The 19,340-nt window shown below is 44.0% G+C and overlaps 1 protein-coding gene across 4 annotated transcripts in view; it reads right to left on the bottom strand.

Moving 5' to 3' along the window:
- EVC (EvC ciliary complex subunit 1) overlaps window positions 1-19,340 on the bottom strand; it is a 206,532-nt gene that overhangs the window by 112,329 nt on the left and 74,863 nt on the right. For all 4 annotated transcript variants that reach the window (XR_003854806.1, XM_029591185.1, XM_029591175.1 and 1 more), the window contains 2 exons: window positions 10,927-11,085; window positions 1,955-2,171 (listed from right to left, as the gene is read on the bottom strand). Coding sequence is in view for 3 of the 4 variants with exons in the window: in XM_029591185.1 (XP_029447045.1) it covers window positions 1,955-2,171; window positions 10,927-11,085 (376 nt within the window). In the remaining variant the exon portion in view is untranslated. The remainder of the gene's footprint in view (window positions 1-1,954; window positions 2,172-10,926; window positions 11,086-19,340) is intronic.

Here is a 19,340-nt window from a genome sequence, read left to right as displayed (position 1 = left end):
CCAATTTGTTCAGGTAATATCAAGGGCTTTCAGACCACTCTAGTTCTTCATCCTGCATGCCGCCCAGTTGACCCAAACTTCTCACCCTGTCTTATAAGCACTAAAACTTGGGATCTACAGACTTGCTCCTCATAAGGAGGAGCAGTAAAGTTATGCGGATATCTAGTGTATGTGCATTGTGGTTTTCAGGTTTTAAAATATGGAGTTACATGCATAGGTATTGGCCCCGCCCTGGAACATACATGACCTGCCCTTTTTCTGTCCACTTAGTCTTCATGTGTGCACTGGTACATACGCACATAACTTGCAGCTTTTTAAAATCTGCTTTGCTCACGCACAGCCCATACACGCGTGCATGTGGACATTTTTGTGTGAACAACTCTTTAAAAATTGACCTCATAGTAAATATGTGAGTTTGGAAGGAAAAAGCCCTACACTTTCTTTTCTTAGATATAATTGAGCAAGAGATGTTAACAATACGATCCTAATAAACCATGCTATGCTAACTTCTAGACTTACTTTCTAGTTCTGTTGTCCATATCACTGATCCAAGAGATGTCAATGTGGCTGATGAACCAAGAGACACCAATGTGACTGGTGAAAAGATTCCTGCTGTATTCCAATTATGTCCATTACTCACTAGTCAGTCTTCATTGCTAGACAATCCCTGTCCCCTGCATGTTCTTTATTTCCTTTTAGTCTCTAACCTATTGAGGAAGGCCAAAGGGCATTGAATCCCAACATATTACCACTGTAGGAGGAGGAAAAACTGAAGCCTCCACAGGTGTCTAGGGAGTCCCTCTTGCTGCATTTCATGAGTCTGTTCAAAGACGAAGGTATAGGCTATAAGAAGGTCCTTTAAGAGAATCCATGCAACTATATGTTTCATCATTTTATGGCTTTTGAGAGGAGAAGTGAGGAATATTTCCAGGCTTACTAGAACCAACAAGCAGAATCATTATTTACTTTATCTGAATGCCCAATACAATTAGCAGTAGGCTGTTGTTGCATCCACATGTCACGTGTGCATGCAAATTTGACTAGTATAAGAGAAATGTGGCAGTAACACAGGACAAGCACAGAACATCATCATGCAACCTTCCTGCAGTGCATCAGCCAAGAATTTGCATACAACCAGAATCATTGGAAGTGCGTATTGACTGTGCTCTCTTGAGAAGAATGATGCCTCAGGGTCAAAAGGAAGAGGCACTAGTTCTGCTTCTCAGATCCTTCATCAGGATCATGCCAGAGGTACACAGATGATGACTGGAAATTAGCTTCTGTCTGCAATTCTCCTGTGGGTCCACATCTGATCTTTTGGTTTCATATTAATGTCCTACTATTTCTTAGCACATGGGGTTCATGCAGATGTTCAAATGTTGTGGCTGAAGGGAGAGAGAGATCCTTTACCCAGAGGTTTGCCACTTCTTGAAATCTTTCATTTGTTCATATTACCTCCTAAGTTCATAGTCCTTCTCTGTCCTTTGCTTTAGTTCTCAGCAGAGGTTTGTACCTCCTGACACTAAGTGGTCCTTCCTTATTAAAAGGTAGTCATGCATTATTGGAAAGGACCCATAAGTGAAATGGAGATATGCAGAGTGTTTGATGCCAAACTGTTTGCATGATGCATTAATTCCAGTGGGTGCTGTGGTTTTTGGCCCTCTTCATTTTAGTTTTCTGTTATGAAATCCGATGGCCGCGTGCATGGATTTTATAATCCAATTAAGGAGCGCACTGGGAAGGAACTTCCCTACCCCCTACCTAAACTCCCTCCCTCTTCCCCTCTCCTTCCCACCCCCTAAACCCTACCTTCCCTTTTTTTTGTTTGTTTTATAACTTACTTCAGGTCCTGAGCCACGCGCGTAAACCCTGGATTTTATGCGCGCAGGCCTTCTAAAATGTGTGCCCATGTGTAACAAGTCTAAAATAATAAGAATTTAGAAAAAAAACTCACCACTATTATACAGTGCTACCTCCTCCCAGAAGGCTTTGAGGAGTTCAGTTAAACGCTGTTCCTTTTGTTGGACAGTGAGTTTTTTCTTGGTTGTTAACTGCTGCAGTGTGTTTGAGACCGCATTCAGTCGACATTCACTTTCTTGCTGTATTTGTGCCTTCAAGGAATCAACAACTTTGGCCATATGCTCCCAAGAAATCAATTTTTCTTGAAAATCCTAAACACCGTCAAAACAGCACACACAAAAAAGCAGATGAATATGGTTTTAATCTCTTAAATACTAGTAACGTGAACAATTCTCCATTAGCTAGCCAGTTTACTATTCCTGGGGGAATTCTGTGCAACTGGCTAATGCAGAATTTGCGCAGAATTCCCTTCCACACAGAAATTTATCTTCGCCTCTCAGTAGTCGGGTTGGAGATAAGGAGCCAACAATCTGCCCATGCAGTAAGGAGGAGAAAGCAACAGTGTTGGCCACACAAACTGAATGACAGAGGAGCCTGCAGCAGCATCGATTCACGCAATCAAGAGGAGGAAGCAGCAGTGTTGGTCATGCAGGCTGAAAGAAAATGGAGGGGGCTGGCGAGCTAGTGGCAGTGCTGACCCGTGATTTAGGTGTCTGCAGTGGCAGCTTTGGATTCCACCCTGGTCCACAATGGAAGAGTCTACAGCAGCAGCCTTGGCCCGTGATAGAGAGAACAAGGTGGGGGAAAGGGAGGAAGAGAGCATGTGAGCTAGGGGGGTGTGCCTGAAAGAAGGGTGGGGAAGTTATTGGAAAGAGATGGAGGTCTTACTAGGAGAGTGAGAGAGAGGGTGGGGTCAGAGAGGGTGGGGTCAGAGAGAAAGAACTGGGGAGCAGAGAGAGGGACAGAATTGAGAGCCTTCCTAGGGCACTGGAAGGAGAGAGTGAGCTGGGGGTCTTGATGGGGGGCTGAGAGAACTGGGGGTTGGGGATAGAGAAAGAGAGTGAGACATGCAGAGAGGGAGCGAGAGTTAGGGGCAGAGACATTTGGCAGGTATGAGAGATCTGGGAGTCTTGCTGGGGGTGGGGAGAGAAAGAACTCGAGAGAGAGAGAGAGAGCTGAGGGGGTTTGCTGGGGGAAGGGGGGAGCCAGAAACTAGGAGGGAGAGAACAATCTTGGGGAAGGGTTCAAGTGCTGGAGAGGATCAAGTCAGAGGAATGAGAGAACTGGGGAAGGCTGAATGGATGGGGAAGAGAGAACAAGCTGGGGAACTGAGCCAGAAGAGGGAGAAAACAGATTGTTTTTTTGGGGGAGCCAGACTTTATTATAGGGGAATTCTGCAGTCAAATGTCTGCATTTTTGAGCAATAACTTATTTTCTCTATTACATTTTAAATTATTACTCTCAGACTGTGATGACATTGTGCTATTTGAATAAAGTATGCATTAATTTTCAGAATTCTAAATCTTTTTGTACATAATTCCCCATGGAGTACTGTACATACTCATTCTTTCATTCATTCTTGAAAGTTAAAACACTTTTACAGTCATTTGAACATTGGAGGAGACTGACAGGTTCAGTGTATTAACATAGGGATACAGAAAGCAATTTTTAAAGGTTTTAAATGCAGGTAAAAATGTATTTGTAAATTACCTCCTCCCCTCCCTCCATCGTGAGTAAAAGTATGTGAGCTGTTTCACAATACACACTCACTTCGACCAATGGTAGAAGGAAAAGGGGTCAGGGTTAGCTCAGAGAAGGGAAAGCACACATGGAGCCACAAGCCAGTCTGATTCATTAGTTTTATCCTAGAAACATGCATGAAATAGATTTGCATACAACTGAGACAGTGTGCATGCAGGTCTCCCTTATGCCTACTCATTAGGGACATCCAGAAAACTCGACCAATTTTCGGCCCACAAGGACCAGAATATCCCCCACTCCTGCTTTAGTGCATATGTGCTGCATGTCCTTCAAAGCAGATGCAAAGTATGTTAGCAAAGACATACCCACCGGCCCGTACTTTCAAAGGGAAACGCTGTGGGGGAATTTCCCTGTGGATCCATAAGCTGCCCAGGGAGACTGAAAATTGCTCCCACAACGTCTTCTCAGCTGGGTCAATGACTCAACAACAGCCTATTAGCATGAGATAGCTACTTCTTCCCTTATATAAAATTAATCAGTAGTTTCCATCAGGCAGTGGATCAATATTCAGTTCAGAGCCACCATCACAAGCAATCCAATTCACTGACATATTTAGCAGAAGGTACAGAGAAGGGCAACCAAAATGATAAAGGGGATGGAACAGCTTCCCTATGAGGATAGGCTGAAGAGATTAGGGCTGTTAAGCTTGGAGAAGAGACGGCTGAGGGGGGATATGATAGAGGTCTTTAAGATCATGAGAGGTCTTGAACGAGTAGATGTGACTCGGTTATTTTCACTTTCGAATAATAGAAGGACTAGGGGGCATTCCATGAAGTTAGCAAGTAGCACATTTAAGACTAATCGGAGAAAATTATTTTTCACTCAACGCACAATAAAGCTCTGGAATTTGTTGCCAGAGGATGTGGTTAGTGCAGTTAGTGTAGCTGGGTTCAAAAAAGGTTTGGATAAGTTCTTGGAGGAGAAGTCCATTAATGGCTATTAATCAATTTTACTTAGGGAATAGCCACTGCTATTAATTGCATCAGTAGCATGGGATCTTCTTAGTGTTTGGGTTATTGCCAGGTTCTTCTGGCCTGGTTTTGGCCTCTGTTGGAAACAGGATGCTGGGCTTGATGGACCCTTGGTCTGACCCAGCATGGCAATTTCTTATGTTCTTATGTTCTTATGAAAAGGGATGGATCCTAAGTCAACATGCAACTCTCATAGGTGGTATCTTTATAAAAGTCTGCATTATATTTTCTATTATTGTCAATAAAAGAAGCAAAATGAACATCTAAGATGGGCATCTCTTAGTTACTGTCTGACTGGTAGTTGAAAGGGAGAGGGGGTGTCAGAGAACCCAAGAGAACTTGACTATCAGATTTGTAAATATCTTATCAGTTCTGAAAATAGGAAATAAGCTGGGCTTTACCCTACAATATGTGAGTACATGCAAACTAATGTCAATCCCTTGTAGCCAAACCAATAGTTCAATCTTATTAAAGTTTCAACAGGTGCCACTACTGAAAAATGATAAATATCAGTGGCATCATGAGATATCCTGGTAACTGCTATGAGCATGGGGTTCTAATCAGTTTTCAAAACAATTTGCAAACACAGACATATAATGCTACCTAATGCAGCATTTACCCACTTTACTGGGGGAAAATTTTTTAGAAAATGATGATGTGGGTGGGAGGCAATGATTAGATTCCATAGTTCTGGAAGGAGGAGTCTCTGTCGGCCCAAAGAGTACAAGTGTGGTTCAGTGGGGAGGTAGACCACTGGTGTGCTGCATTAATGCAGGCTACTGACATGACACATCACTGCCCTTTCTGAGGTGTAGTTAAGTTTCTTGTGTTAAATGGACTGCATTAACACTGTTAGTTACAGTACCAGTGCTGGATGTACTACTCACTGTTAATACCTAGCAAGCCAATTAGCATGACATTTTTCTGCTATGCACCCAATCTGCATGTACGCTATGCTACTGCTTGGTACACACATGCAAAGAATGCACAGACATTGGCATTAAGTAATGCATATGAAACATATGAAACACCAGTTAGTACCTAGACCCCATGGAGTCAAATGTATCCTGCTATTGATAACAGTAGAGTGACCATCTAAGAGGGTGGAAGAATGGAAACAAAAGTCTAGAGATGTGAGAGCACTAGTTGCTGGTAAACTCTCGAAAATCAGGAGACATACCCAAGGCAATGATAGGGAGAGGTAGCATTGCTTATCCTCCTCTAACTCATACCCCTAGAGAAGCTCATCACTGAAAACATGATCAAAAATATATGTATCCAGGGGTTGAAAGGTGGTGTGCAATTACAGCCCGGTACATATAAAACTAGAGTGACCATTTCTACAACTGTATGCAATATCTATTTATTCTCCACCAAGGGGAGCCTATCCAGACAGATACTTCTTCCTAGATGGGACACAAAATTTCACAATGGAATGCTTATGGTGTATTTTTCTCCTGCAGCATACACTTACAAGATCACTACTCCCCGAAGCAAGAATTGCACCAATTGCAGTCTCCTCCACCTTTCACATAGGAGCTCTTACTATCCCCTGGGAGATACACAGGGATCTCTTACTATCCCTTGGGAGATGCACAGTCCTCCAACTTTGCTTTCATTACTTTGGAATTTGCAGATAATTAATTATCAATAAAAGATAACCATATGATTTATCTTTCAGAAAGACAAAATCAATTTGGCAGCTAGCAACACTCCTGTTGATGCTATAGACTATAACACAGAAATTATAACAAGCAGAGGGACTCCAGGCCGCATGATCGGCGCTCTCCCATCAGGGTAAGGCCTACCTCAAACCAGCCACCCAGGGCCGCACGCGCTGCCACTCCACCCCCTAAGCTAACTCCACCTCACGGGAGGCGGAGAGCAGGATAAGGCCTTAAAGCCTCCTGCTAGTCTCAGGCGCCACGTGCCGGGCGTCGCTCGCCGAAGAAGCGCGACTAAAGGGCCTGCCCCTTAGTGCGTCCCTTTGTGCTGCTCCTTGTGCCCCACCCTAGAAGCCCTCCAACCCAGACATACCCCCATCCTACCCCCCTTCACAAACTAACAAGGCACACACTCGCCCACCCCTATCACACGCAATGACCAACCCATGCTACATTCCCAAACTCCCCCACCACAACTACCACCACCCCACTCTCCCAATCAGATGCCTCACCAACATCCCGATCAACCCTAACATCTTCTGGTCCACACTCACCATTCTCACCCTTTTCCTCATCAAAGCCCAATCAATCATCAAGAAAATCCCCATCATACATGACCTGCTCCTTGACTCCCTACCTGACATCTTCTGCATCACAGAATCCTGGCTGAAAAGCACCGATACCGTACTACTGAACCAATTGCCCAGAAACACCTACAACATATTCTCCATACCCAGACCAAAAAGAAAAGGAGGCGGCCTACTATTCTTAGCACACAAAAAACACAAATTCTCATCCCACACATTGAACCTACCCCCCCCCCCCCCTCCCTTTTGAGACCAACCTATTCAAATCCAAAAACCTCCAAATACTCCTCCTCTATGCACCTCCGGACTCCTCCAGCACAACCTTTCCCCCTTTATCGAAACCATAACAACCCACATCAACCTGCAGGAGCCAGCTATTATACTGGGGGATTTCAATCTCCACATAGACTCCAACCCCCCTCTCTCCCACCAGTGAACTCCTCCTTTTACCATGTCCGCCATTGGATTCACCCAAATCATCAACACCCCCACCCAAAAATCTGGTCACACCCTTGACTTAATAATCTTCACCAACAACAAAATATCCACCTTAGGCCTACCCACAGCAACCCCAACCCCGTGGTCCAACCACAACCTCATTCAAGCCAAATTCCAGCTTCAACACCCCCCAATGAAACCAAACAAGCACATCATCGAATTCACCAAACCATGCTCCAGTGACGACCTCGCTGATCTACTTCCTGAAGCCTTAAAGACCCTCAACAAAAACAATGCCAACTCTGCTACGAACTCATGGATCTCCATTAACACTGAAATAGCCAAATCCCTCTGCCCCACAGTAAGAAAAGTAATCAAAACCTCAACAAAGCACAAATCCCCATGGTACACCCCAGAACTAAAAATTCAAAGCAAACCCTAAGACAATCGGAAAAAAAAATGGAGAAGAACCCCAATGCCAGAATTGAAAGACAAATACAGAACACTACTTCACAAATACACAATGGATCTCAACACAGCAAAGTGAAACTTCTATACAACAAAGATACATGAATACCAATTCAACTCCAGGACCCTCTTCTCCTACGTCAAAGACCAACCCAACCCAGAATGACTCAACCCTGGACTTCCCCACCATCTCCAGCGAAAAGCTAGCACACTTCTTCAAAGACAAGGTCAACAACATCATCGCCAAGATTCCCCCAGTCCACCATGACACCACAGAAATTCTCTCGCTCAACTCCACATGGTCACATTTCATCCCCGTTGCATCGACAGAAATAGAATCCATCATCAAAAAAACTAACCCTGCCTCCCACCCATTAGATCCCATCCCCATCAAAACCCTAAAACCCATCAATAAGATCATCACCAAACCCATAACCGACATCATCAACCTATCACTCGAGCAAGGAATATTCCCCGACGCACTCAAAAACGCTGTAGTCTAACCCATCCTCAAAAAACCTCAACTCGACAAATCCGACCCAGGTAACTGCAGACCAGTATCCAACCTCCCGTTCATAGTGAAAATCCTCGAAAAAATGGTCAACAACCAACTCACGAATCACCTAGAAACCCATAACATCCTACAACCGGCCCAGCATGGCTTCAGAAAACTTTTCAGCACAGAAACCCTCCTTCTTACACTCACCGATACCATCCTCAGATGGCTCGACCGAGGCCAAGCATACCTCCTAATACTCCTCGACATATCCGCCGCCTTCGACACCAACAACCACAAAACACTCCTCATCAGACTCAAAGAAATTGGACTACGAGACACTACAATCAAATGGTTTGAATTAAATCTCACAAACAGATCCTACAACTTAAAGATAAATACATCAGAATCATCCCAAATACCACTTACACATGGCGTCCCACAAGGATCTTCCCTATCATCCATCCTATTCAACATCTACCTCCTCCCTCTCTGCAAATTCCTCTCAGAATCAGACTTCACTTATTTTGTATTCGTCGACGACATACAAATATTACTCCCCATTCAGAAAACCATCGATTATACCCTAGACAGATGGAACCAACTCAGCATGAAAATAACCCAACTGCTATCACAATTATTACTCTGTCTCAACCAAAACAAGACTGAAATCCTACATATCTCCAATGATCACTCCTCAGCCCCCCTCAACAACAACACCTCCAAAAACGTGAAGGCACAACTTACACTATCTACAAAGAATCTGGGAGTTACTTGACAATGAACTCAACCTCAAGCACCACATCTCCAACATGATCAAAGATGGATTCTTTAAACTGCAAACACTAAAAAAGCTCAAACTCCTTCTTCACACTCAGGATTTTCGAACAGTCCTACAAACAATAATCTTTTCAAAACTCGAGTACTGTAATACAATACCCCTTGGCCTCCCCGAAACCTCCATCAGACCCCTTCAGGTACTACAAAATGCCGCTGCCAGATCCATCACAAACATAAAAAAATGCAACCATATCACACCCACACTTAAAGAACTTCACTGGCTGCCCATCAGCCAAAGAATACAATATAAAACCCTCACCCTCATCCACAAAAAAATAAACAACAAGGAAATGAACTGGTTAAACACTGCCATACTACCATACTCCCCACAAAGAAACCTCAGGTCCTCAGACTCTGGCCTCCTCACCATTCCCAACTTCAAAACTGCTCACCTCTACCCGAAAATGAGCCATCCCAGTGGCTGGCCCCACACTTTGGAACTCCCTTCCGCCCCGTCTCAGAAATGAACCTTCCACTCAAGTATTCAAAAAACAACTCAAAACCTGGCTCTTCAGAAAAGCCTTCCCACCAGATACATAGCCCCCTCCCTGGGCTCATCTCTGCCTCTAAAATGAAACCTCCCTAACCACCCTTACCTACCTGGTCTAACCCACCCAGCAGCACCCCCCCCCCTGTATTTAATCTTTTAATTGTATATATCACACCCCCCACCCCTAACTCCCTCCCTCCCCCTAGCCACATATTAAATTCCATCTCTCAAAGGCACTACCTCCAGAACCACTTCAAGACTCCATATAGATCATTATCTATAACTTATGTTCCCAAGTTACAATGTTGTAATGTTATAATATAAATGTATCTCTTTTACTTTTATGCAAGTTACCATGTTACAATGTAAAATAAGCAGACCTTGCCTCATTTGTTCAGTTATATGTAAACCGATGTGATATTTCGATCCAATGTCGGTATATAAAAGCAAATAAATAAATAAAATAAAATAAGTGAAAATGCTCAACTAACTGGTATTCTGGATTTTTAGTAGATCTATATAAATAATACATAAAAAAAGTTTGGTTCACTTAATACAAACAAAATTTACTGAGGGTAAGCTTTCTACCTTATTCACCAATAAGGCAATTTTAAATGTCCGGTGCATGCAAATACTGGGAGATATGCACGTGGCCGGAGCTGCATGAGCAATGAGCGCATCTTCAGAGCGGCCTGGCCACGCGCGTATCTCCTGGTATGCGTAGAAGTGCCGGATTTCTGAAAAGGGGCGGGGGCTGACTGGGACAGCGCCATTAGATGCTGTCCCGGTGAAGTGCACGCCTGCCAGCTGCTGGCACGCATAACTTACTTCAGCTCCTGAGAGCAAGTAAGTTTAAAAACAAAAAAAATTAGATTAGTTAGGTGGGGATTAGGAGTCAGGGCGGAGAGGGGAAAAGGGAGGATGAGTAGTTAGGGGGTTAGGGATGTTCCGTCCCAGATCACAACTTTATTGGAGCAGACTGGGAGGGAACTAGGAAAGGCCCAATTGCGTCTCCGCATGCTTTTAAAGAAAATCTCCTCCCCCTTGCGCGCACAAGTGGGAAAAATTGGCGCACATGCGCGTACCGATATAAAATCAAGCATGCATGTGTGCGTGGGTATTGGATTTTATAACATGCACGTGACGACACGAGCATGTTATAAAATCGGCCCATCCATGGGCACGCCAGGAACCATGCGCGCATGGACGACCACACGTACTTTTGAAAATTTACCCCAATTGTTTGGAAGCTTTGGCCAAAATGACCCATTCATTTCTCAATGTTTGAATCAAGATTTGTTTTTGTATGTGTACATTTTTTCTTAGTTTAATATTTGCTCTGTTTATTTACCAGTATTTGCATATCCTGGGACTCATGTAACAGTCCTTCAACTGCAATCATTTTCTCAGCCAAATTCATCATTAGATTTACAGCTTCAGCACTGGTACACGTGGATTGGTCCACAAGATGCTGGTGAGCCTTGTCTATCTGCTTCCAGAAAACTTCCATCTGCAGAAAAAATGATTTTGTGAATATTACTCATGTTACATATGTTCATATGACAGCAACTAATATTTTATTGGAAAAGAAGACATGAATTGTTTCACATCACTTACACTAAGATTTATATATGATTATGTTTTTGCCATGGGACGTATCACACCTTGGTCAGAAGCAGTTGGTAATGACAAATGTGAAGTACCACGTAACTTTAAGTAGTCATATTCCGGCCTTTAAAAAAAGCTATTTTCAGTGGATATTATAAGTTATTAATGTTAAGCATCTAGTTTTATTGCACAACTTATAAAAAAGTCTTCCAACTATTTAACAGCTCATTCATCATACTGTACAAGGCCTCACTCAACCCCAGTTTTAGACCTTGTAGATTATTCATTGATTTGATTGAATAAATATAATCATACATGTTTTAAGAAAAACTTACTCTGAGGCCCTATATATCTTGGTAAAGCCCAATATACTCTTATCACAGGGAACACTTGGCATATGTTCCAAAGACCACCCTCCTGACATGTCATTGCAATTAGTGATCATTTAACAAATTTTTAGATTGGCTGTCCTATTCTTCTAATGTACAATACTAGCGAACCTGGTCTGCCAGGTTTGAAAAAGCAGTATTGGCTTTAGAAAGGACAAGGAGTGCCAGAAAAGAGGGCTGTGTGTGTCTCCATGGTAAATACGGGCATCCAAAGATAAGATTTTGTCAGGGATAGGGGAGAGGGGGAAACACTCCTCTGACCCCCTGGAAACATTGGTCAGCACAACAACATCTGCCTAGGACATGTTGAGAGGTAATTTGGGCTTTTTATCAAAAAAATATCAACCCTTGCCTTATCCTCCACTGCATGAAAATTTAGGCTGAACCCACTCCAAATCATACATTTTCCACCCCATTTCACTATACATGAATCTGAGTATGCCTTTTAGATAGAGCTGTGTGAAAAAGATTAGGCATCCCTAATCAAATTGTATGGTTCAATGAATCTCTGAACAGAAACTGACACAAAATCTACAGGGTACAAAGTTAAGCATGACTGCTTCTGCATCTTTTAACGCAAGATTACTATTTGCTGATTTATCAGGTTGAAAATAAATTGAAAAATAGCATATGCAAAAGTTTGGACACTCTCACAATTGATTCCTTACCTTTTTTTTAAGTTATTAAGGATTTGTTAGACATTCAATTAGTCAGATGAAGGCAATTCCACAACTGAACAAATACTCTGACCCTTCTCACCCCTCAGGTTGTAAGAGTTGTTCTGTCTACTTTCAACAAACATGGGCTCCCAAAAGCAGCTGTCTGACAAGGGTAGAGCAAGATGGCAGAAATGAGCTCGCTGTGCTCTCGGTTTACTTCAGTTTTGCTGATTCCAGCTTCCATTTCAGCGATTGCAAAAGAACGGGCAAGACCCTAACATTTCCAGCTGCCCCATATGTGATTTTGGTGCCTAGGCCGATTGATCATTTCATGTCATGGGGAGCAGCAACTACATCTTTCTCTGTGGTGGAGCCATTGAGTACAAGAGTGCCATAAACCTCACCAGATATGGAAACCTCTCTTAGCCTGGAGATTAGGAGGACACGTAAAGATGCAGCTGCCCGAGGGGTGGTTTGCAAGATGCCAGAACAGCCGCATGGTGATTACATCAGTGGTGCTGGTAGCCTGGAAGGAGGAATGGAACAAATAGCGCTTGCTGGTTTCAGTAGTGCAGAATTCAGTCTCACTGATGTTTCTGGTGCAAGCACTGAATCTGGAGCCTTGTTGGATTAACCTTCATAGCTACCCCACTGAAACAGAATCATGGAGATTCACAATGCCTAAACTAGAGGTATTTTCTCTTGAAACCATAAGAACATAAGGTATACCATACTGGATCACGCCAAGGGTCCATCAAGCCCAGAATCCTGTTTCCACCAAAGGCCAATCCAAGTCACAAGTACCTGGCAAAAACCCAAACATTAAATAAATCTCAAGCTACTATTGCTTATTAATTAAAAGTTTATGGATTTTTTCCTCTAGGAACTTATCCAACCCTTTTTTTAAATCTAGTTACACTATCTGCTGTAACCACATCCTCTGGCAATGAATTCCAGAGCTTAACTATGCGCTGACTGAAAAATAATTTTCTTCAGTTTCTTTTAAATGAGTAACTTGCTAACTTCAAAGAGCGCCCCCTAGTCCTTCTATTATCTGAGAGAATAAACAACTGATTTACATTAACCTGTTCAAGTCCTTTCATGATTTTGTAGAACTCTATCATATCCCCCCTCAGTCGTCTCTTCTCCAAAATGAACAGCCTTAACTTCATTAGCCTTTCCTCGTAGGGCAGCCATTCCATGCCCCTTATGATTTTGATCACTTTTCTCTGTACTTTCTCCAGTTCAACTATTTTTTGAAATGCGACGACCAGAATTGCACACAGTATCAAGATGAGGTCTTAACATGGAGTGATACAGAGGCATTATGACATCCATCATTTATTTGCCATTCCCTTCCTAATAATCCTTACATTCTGTTTGCTTTTTTGATTGCCACAGTACACGGAGCCGATGATTTCAATGTATTATCCACAATGACGTCTAGATCTCTTTCCTGGGTGATAACTCCTAAGATAGACCCTAACATTATGTAACTACAGCAAGGGATATTTTTCCCTATATGCATCACTTTGCATATGCTCATGTTAAATTTCACCTGCCATTTGGAAGCCCAATCTTCCAGTTTCGCAAGGTCCTCCTGCAATTTATCACAATCCGCTTGAGATTTAATTATGCTACATAATTTTATGTCATTTGCAAATTTGATCACTTCATTCATTGTACCCCTTTCCAGATCATTTATAAATATATTAAAAAGCACCGATCCAAGAACAGATCCTTGAGGCACTCCACTGTTTACCTTTTTCCACTTTGAAAACAGGCCATTTAATCCTACTCTCTGTTTCCTGTCTTATAACCAGTTTGCAATCCTCAAAAGAACATTGCCTCCTATCCCATGACTTTCTAATTTTCTTAGAAGCCTCTCATGTGGGACTTTGTTGAATGCCTTCTGAAAGTCCAAATACACCACAGCTACTGGTTCACCTTTGTCCACATGTTTATTCACTCCTTCAAAAAAAGTAGGAGATTTGTAAGACAGCACTTCCCTTAGGTAAATCCATGCTGGCTGTGTCCAATTAAACCATGACTATCTAAATGTTTTGTGATTTTATTTTTTTATAACAGTTTCCATGATTTTTCCCAGCACTGAAGTCAGGAAAACCGGTCTATAATTTCTCAGATCACCTGGAACCCTCAGATCACCTGGAACCCTCTTAAATATTGGGGTTACATTGGCCATCTTTCAATCTTCAGGTAAAATGGATAATTTTAATGATAGGTTACAAATTAATTGAAATAGGTATGAAATTTCATTTTTTAGTTCTTTCAGAACCCTGGGGTGTATACCATCTGGTCCAGGTGTTTTACTACTCTTCAGTTTGTCATTCTTGTGTACTACATCTTCCAAGTTCACTGTGATTTAGTTCAGTTCATCTGAATCATCACCCTTGAAAACCTTCTCTGGAATGGGTACCTCCCCAACATCCTCTTCAGTAAACATCAAGCAAAGAATTTGTTTAATTTTTCCGTGATGGCCTTATCTTCCCTAAGTGCCCCTTTAAACCCTCGATCATCTAACAGTCCAACCGACTCCCTCGCAGGCTTTCTGCTTCAGATATATTTTTAAAAGTTTCATTATGAGTTTTTGTTTTTAAAGCTAGTTTCTTTTCAAATTCTTTCTTAGCCTGTCTTATCAATGTCTTACATTTAACTTGCCAATGCTTATACTTTATCCTATTTTCTTCTGATGGATCCTTTTTCCAATTTTTGAATGAAGATCTTTTAGCTAACATATCCTCTTTCACTTCACTTTTTAACTTTTTAGCCATGCTGGCAATCGTTTGACCTTACTTCCACCTTTCTTAATGCTTGGAATACATCTGGACTGCGCTTCTAAAATGGTGTTTTTTAACAATGTCCAAGCCTATTGAATACTCTTTATCTTTGTAGCTGCACCTTTCAGTTTTGTTTTTTTAAATAATTTTTCTCATTTTATCAAAGCTTCCCTTTTGAAGGTTTAGTGCTAGAGCCAGGGGGTTCCAGTCATTAATTCAAATTTGTGCATATTATTATCACTACTGTCAATCGGTCCCACCACCATTACTTCTCTTACGAAATACTGTGCTCCACTGAGGATTAGATTTAAAATTGCTCTCTCTCTCTGATTGATTCCTGAACCAATTGCTCCATAAAACTGTCATTTATTCCATCCAGAAACTGTATCTCTCTAGCATGTCCTGATGTTTCACTAACCCAGTCAGTATTGGGGTAATTGAAATCTCCCATTATTACTGCACTACCAATTTGGTTAGCTTCCCTAATTTCTCTTAACATTTCACTGTCTGTCTCACCATCTTGGCCAGGTAGCTATTGAATGTCTAGGTAAATCTTTATCTAGGCAGATTACTCAGCTACCCTCTCAGATTTCACTGCTTACTACCAAGGTAGCTACTCTAGAAGAAATGATGTCAGAATGCAGTAACGGGCCGATGCAATACAGTGTGCTCAGATGAACACACTGTTTAACCCATGGTTGGATGTGCATTTTGGACAAATGGTCCACAACCCCTTATTCTATAAAGGGATTAGCATGTCCAAAACATGCATCCAAACCCCCCCCCCCCCCCCCCGCAAAACTAATAGCACTCATTACATCAAATGTATGTTGATGGGGTTATTAGCTGTTCTCCCCAATTTAAAAAAAGAAAGTGCACCCAAGGCACTCATTTTTACTCTCAGAAATTAACGCCTGCTCAAAGCAGGCGTTAATTTCTGACCAGCCCAAAATATATACAGAAAAGCAGAAAATATTGCTTTTCTGTACTTCCTCCGACTTAGTATCGTGGGAAGCACGGAGTGCAGTCTCTTACGTGGAAGATAGGCGTTTGCCCGAGGAACGGGGAAGCATGGGGTGCTGACTCCCAGTCAGTTTAGGAAAAGGGACACGCAATTAACTAGTGGCCATTTTCCTAACCCATGCCTGTGCACGGGTTAGGAAAATGAATGCTTGTAAAGTTGAGCGTCCGTTTTCCTAACTCGCTGACAGCCACCTCTCCTGGGCACCCGCTGCACACATTTGTCCCTAGCGCCTCTTTGGCAGCTCGACCTCTCGTTTAAATATTCAATAGTGTGCCCAGGAGAGGTGGCTGGACGCACATTAGGAAAGCAAGTGCTCAACACTGAGCACTCATTTTCCATGCTGATTTAATGCATCGGCTTTAAGCGATCGATGAGTGTTGAGGCTAGTGTCAGACAGTCTTTTTTGATAAAGGATACTATATTTCTTCACAGCAAACTGGAGATCTTGAAAATTTTCTTAAATGGAAGTACCTATGTTTGATTAATTTTCCTAGAATTGAAAAAAAATCTCGTGAGAAAATGTTTAAAAAGGCTATTTTTATTTATGCATTCTTAGGCGACCAGATTGGAGCTTTGCTGTTTTTTATAATTTCCGTGCAGGTGCTTGGTTAAGTATGAAGATGTATAATATGGGCCAGATTTTAAAAACCTTATGCGCATAAATCCCGGGGATTTGCCGCTGTCCGGGGGATCGCATGCCAGCAGGGTGCCGGTGTGCGCAACCTGCACCTGCCCCAAGGCAGGCACAAAAGGTAAGATAAAAGTTTTTTATTGGGGGGGGGGGGAGGGCTACGTTAGGGCTGTTAGGATTCATAGATTTCATGAACCCTTGGCCCGAGGTGAGAGTTGACACCACCTGTGGGGGGGAGCTCCACAGGTCCTCACTGTCGGGAGGTGAGGCCAACTGTAGCAGGAGGTCAGTGAAAAGTAGCAGAGAGATAGGAAGTCTTACATCACAGCCACATGATCGCAGGAGCTAGAAGAGAGGATACTGTGGGGGTGCCTGAGCAGAAGGGTAGAGACACAGTCTGAAGGGAACCCACAGTAGGTGGAGTCCAGCAGACACTGTCCAAAGGGGCAGGACAGCATAGAGAGCGAGGCTCTGGTGTGATGACTTAGGCTGACCCGAGGAGCAGGGAAGCCTGAGTCGAATCTTCGAATTAGTGACATAAGCCGCCCCGAGGAGCAGGGCTGCACACAGAGGAATCTCTGATAGAGAATCAAGGGCTGCCCCGAGGAGCAGAAAGCCCGAAGTACAGTCTTTATGTAAAATGTAGGCACTGCCCCAAGGAGCAGGGAAGCATGGAGTGCTGACTCCCAGGCAGGAAGGTGGTCCAAGGGGCAACCCTGAGAAGCAGCGAATCCGGCAGGCAGGGTCTCTAGAGGTGCAGAGGCTAACCCGAGGACGGGGAAGCCAGGAGACAGAGTCCCCAAGTAGAGGGCAAGCAGGCCCCCGAGGAGCGGGTACCCAAGCTAGAGTCCAGAGCCAAAGTCAGGTCCGATTCAGGAATCACGATCTGAGGAGACAGGAGCAAGCACTAGGCGAAGGAACTCATTGCCAAGTCAGTTAGCAAGGGGCAAAGGCAGTCCTTAAGAATCCCAACCTTGTGATGTTATCAGTTGGGGATGCCCCCGAGGTTCTCAACATTGGGCCTTTAAAGAGAGGCCTGGTGGCACACATGCCTAGGAAGGCCCGGATTCGGCGTGGGTGAAGGCGGCATCCCGACTGCCACAAGGAATCTTGCAGAGCTGGAGATGTGCAGTGGTGGCATTCCTTGCGGCTTGGAGGCTGCCCTGGAGCTCCTCTTCGTGGCCTGGAGGCCCCACTGGTGTTTCTTCAGCCTGGAGCCGTCCTCAGCTTCCCTTTGCGGCAGGAGCCGCCTCCAACAGCCGCTTCAGGCCTACTTCCTCTCTTCTCAGCAGTGCTGCTGTTTCTGGTCCTGTCTCCTTAGACGTGAGGCCGTGCCTTCTCACTCCTCTTAAAGGGCCAGTAGTGGGCAGTCCTCTTGGGCTCCTCCTGCTGACATCCTCTAGGTGTTTCCTCTTCAGCCCTACAAAAGGGCTCAGCCTTCAGTTCCTCTTTGCCTTCACAAGGAGTTGGTCATGGAGTTGGACTACTCCTGGATCTTCAGTTTTAGCTCTTCGTTCCAGGAGTCCTCCGTGATGCTTCTTTACTTCTTCAAGGCACTCTGTTCCTCATTGGTACTCCTTGTCATCGTCCATGGTTTCTGAACCTCCATCTTCATCTTCGTTCCATGTTCTTGTCTCTCGTTGGATCCCATCCTCTCATCTCCAGATGTCCAGACATCTCATTGACTCCAGATGTCCCCTTGTCTTCGGATGTCCCAACGTCCCCTTGTCTCTGGTTATCCAGATGTCTCTGTCCTCTGATGTCTTCGTCCATCATGTTCTAGATGTCCCTATGGTCCTCTTCTCTAGAAGTCCCTGATGTCCAGATGCCATAGATGTCCAGATGTCTTGATGTCCCAATGTCCCGAGGTACTGGTGTCCTCTTGTATCTGATGCCTTATGTTCAAGTCCTTATGTTCCAAGTCTCCGAGTTCCAAGTCCTGATTCTGATGTCCCGAGTTCCAAGTTCCAAGTCTCGATCCTGATGTCCTTTGCCCAGTTCTGATTCTGAAGTACCATCAGTCCCTAGTTCCAGGTCCAGCTTTGCCTCTCCCCGGACCTCGTCTCCAGCTGACCTTTCCTGGGAGTAAATCCGTATCGATCCGGTGTCCGTGGCTGGTGGCTGGTGCCCTCTTCTGGTTGGATCTATCTTCGAGCACTGCCCGGATTCCTCCTTCATCCTGAGCCTTAGTCCTGCACATGTCCGCTTTCCGCGTGGTCTGCGACCAGCCTCTTCAGGTTGTGTAGGGTGTGCAGTGGGACAGGGTGGTCTGCGACCAGCCCATGTCGGTGGTGTAGGGTGGCCTGAGGGGCAGTGCCTAATAGAGATGTGCTTCGTTTTTTTCTGCCAGGTCGTTTTTTGACTCGGATACTTCGTGGTAAATTTCGGGTTTTCTCGTTGCGTTTTTTTGAAAAACGGAACGAGCCCCCTCCTGACCCCTCCAAGGCTTGCCAATAATCCCTGGGGGTCCAGTGGGGGTCCGAAAGCGATTTCGTTGTCGGCTGCCAGTAATCAAAATGGCGCCGATAGCCTTTGCCCATACTATGTCACAGAGGCTTTCGGCGCCATTGGTCAGCTCCAGTCACATGACAGGAGCACAAGATGGTGCCGATGGCCATGTGACAGGGGCTGACCAATGGCGCCGGTAGCCCCTGTG

This window comes from Rhinatrema bivittatum, chromosome 1, assembly GCF_901001135.1.
Source record: "Rhinatrema bivittatum chromosome 1, aRhiBiv1.1, whole genome shotgun sequence".
In the NCBI taxonomy this organism is placed as follows: Eukaryota; Metazoa; Chordata; class Amphibia; order Gymnophiona; family Rhinatrematidae; genus Rhinatrema; species Rhinatrema bivittatum.
The sequence above is the reverse complement of the archived record's forward strand: the minus strand, read 5'-3'. Positions and strand labels throughout refer to the sequence as shown.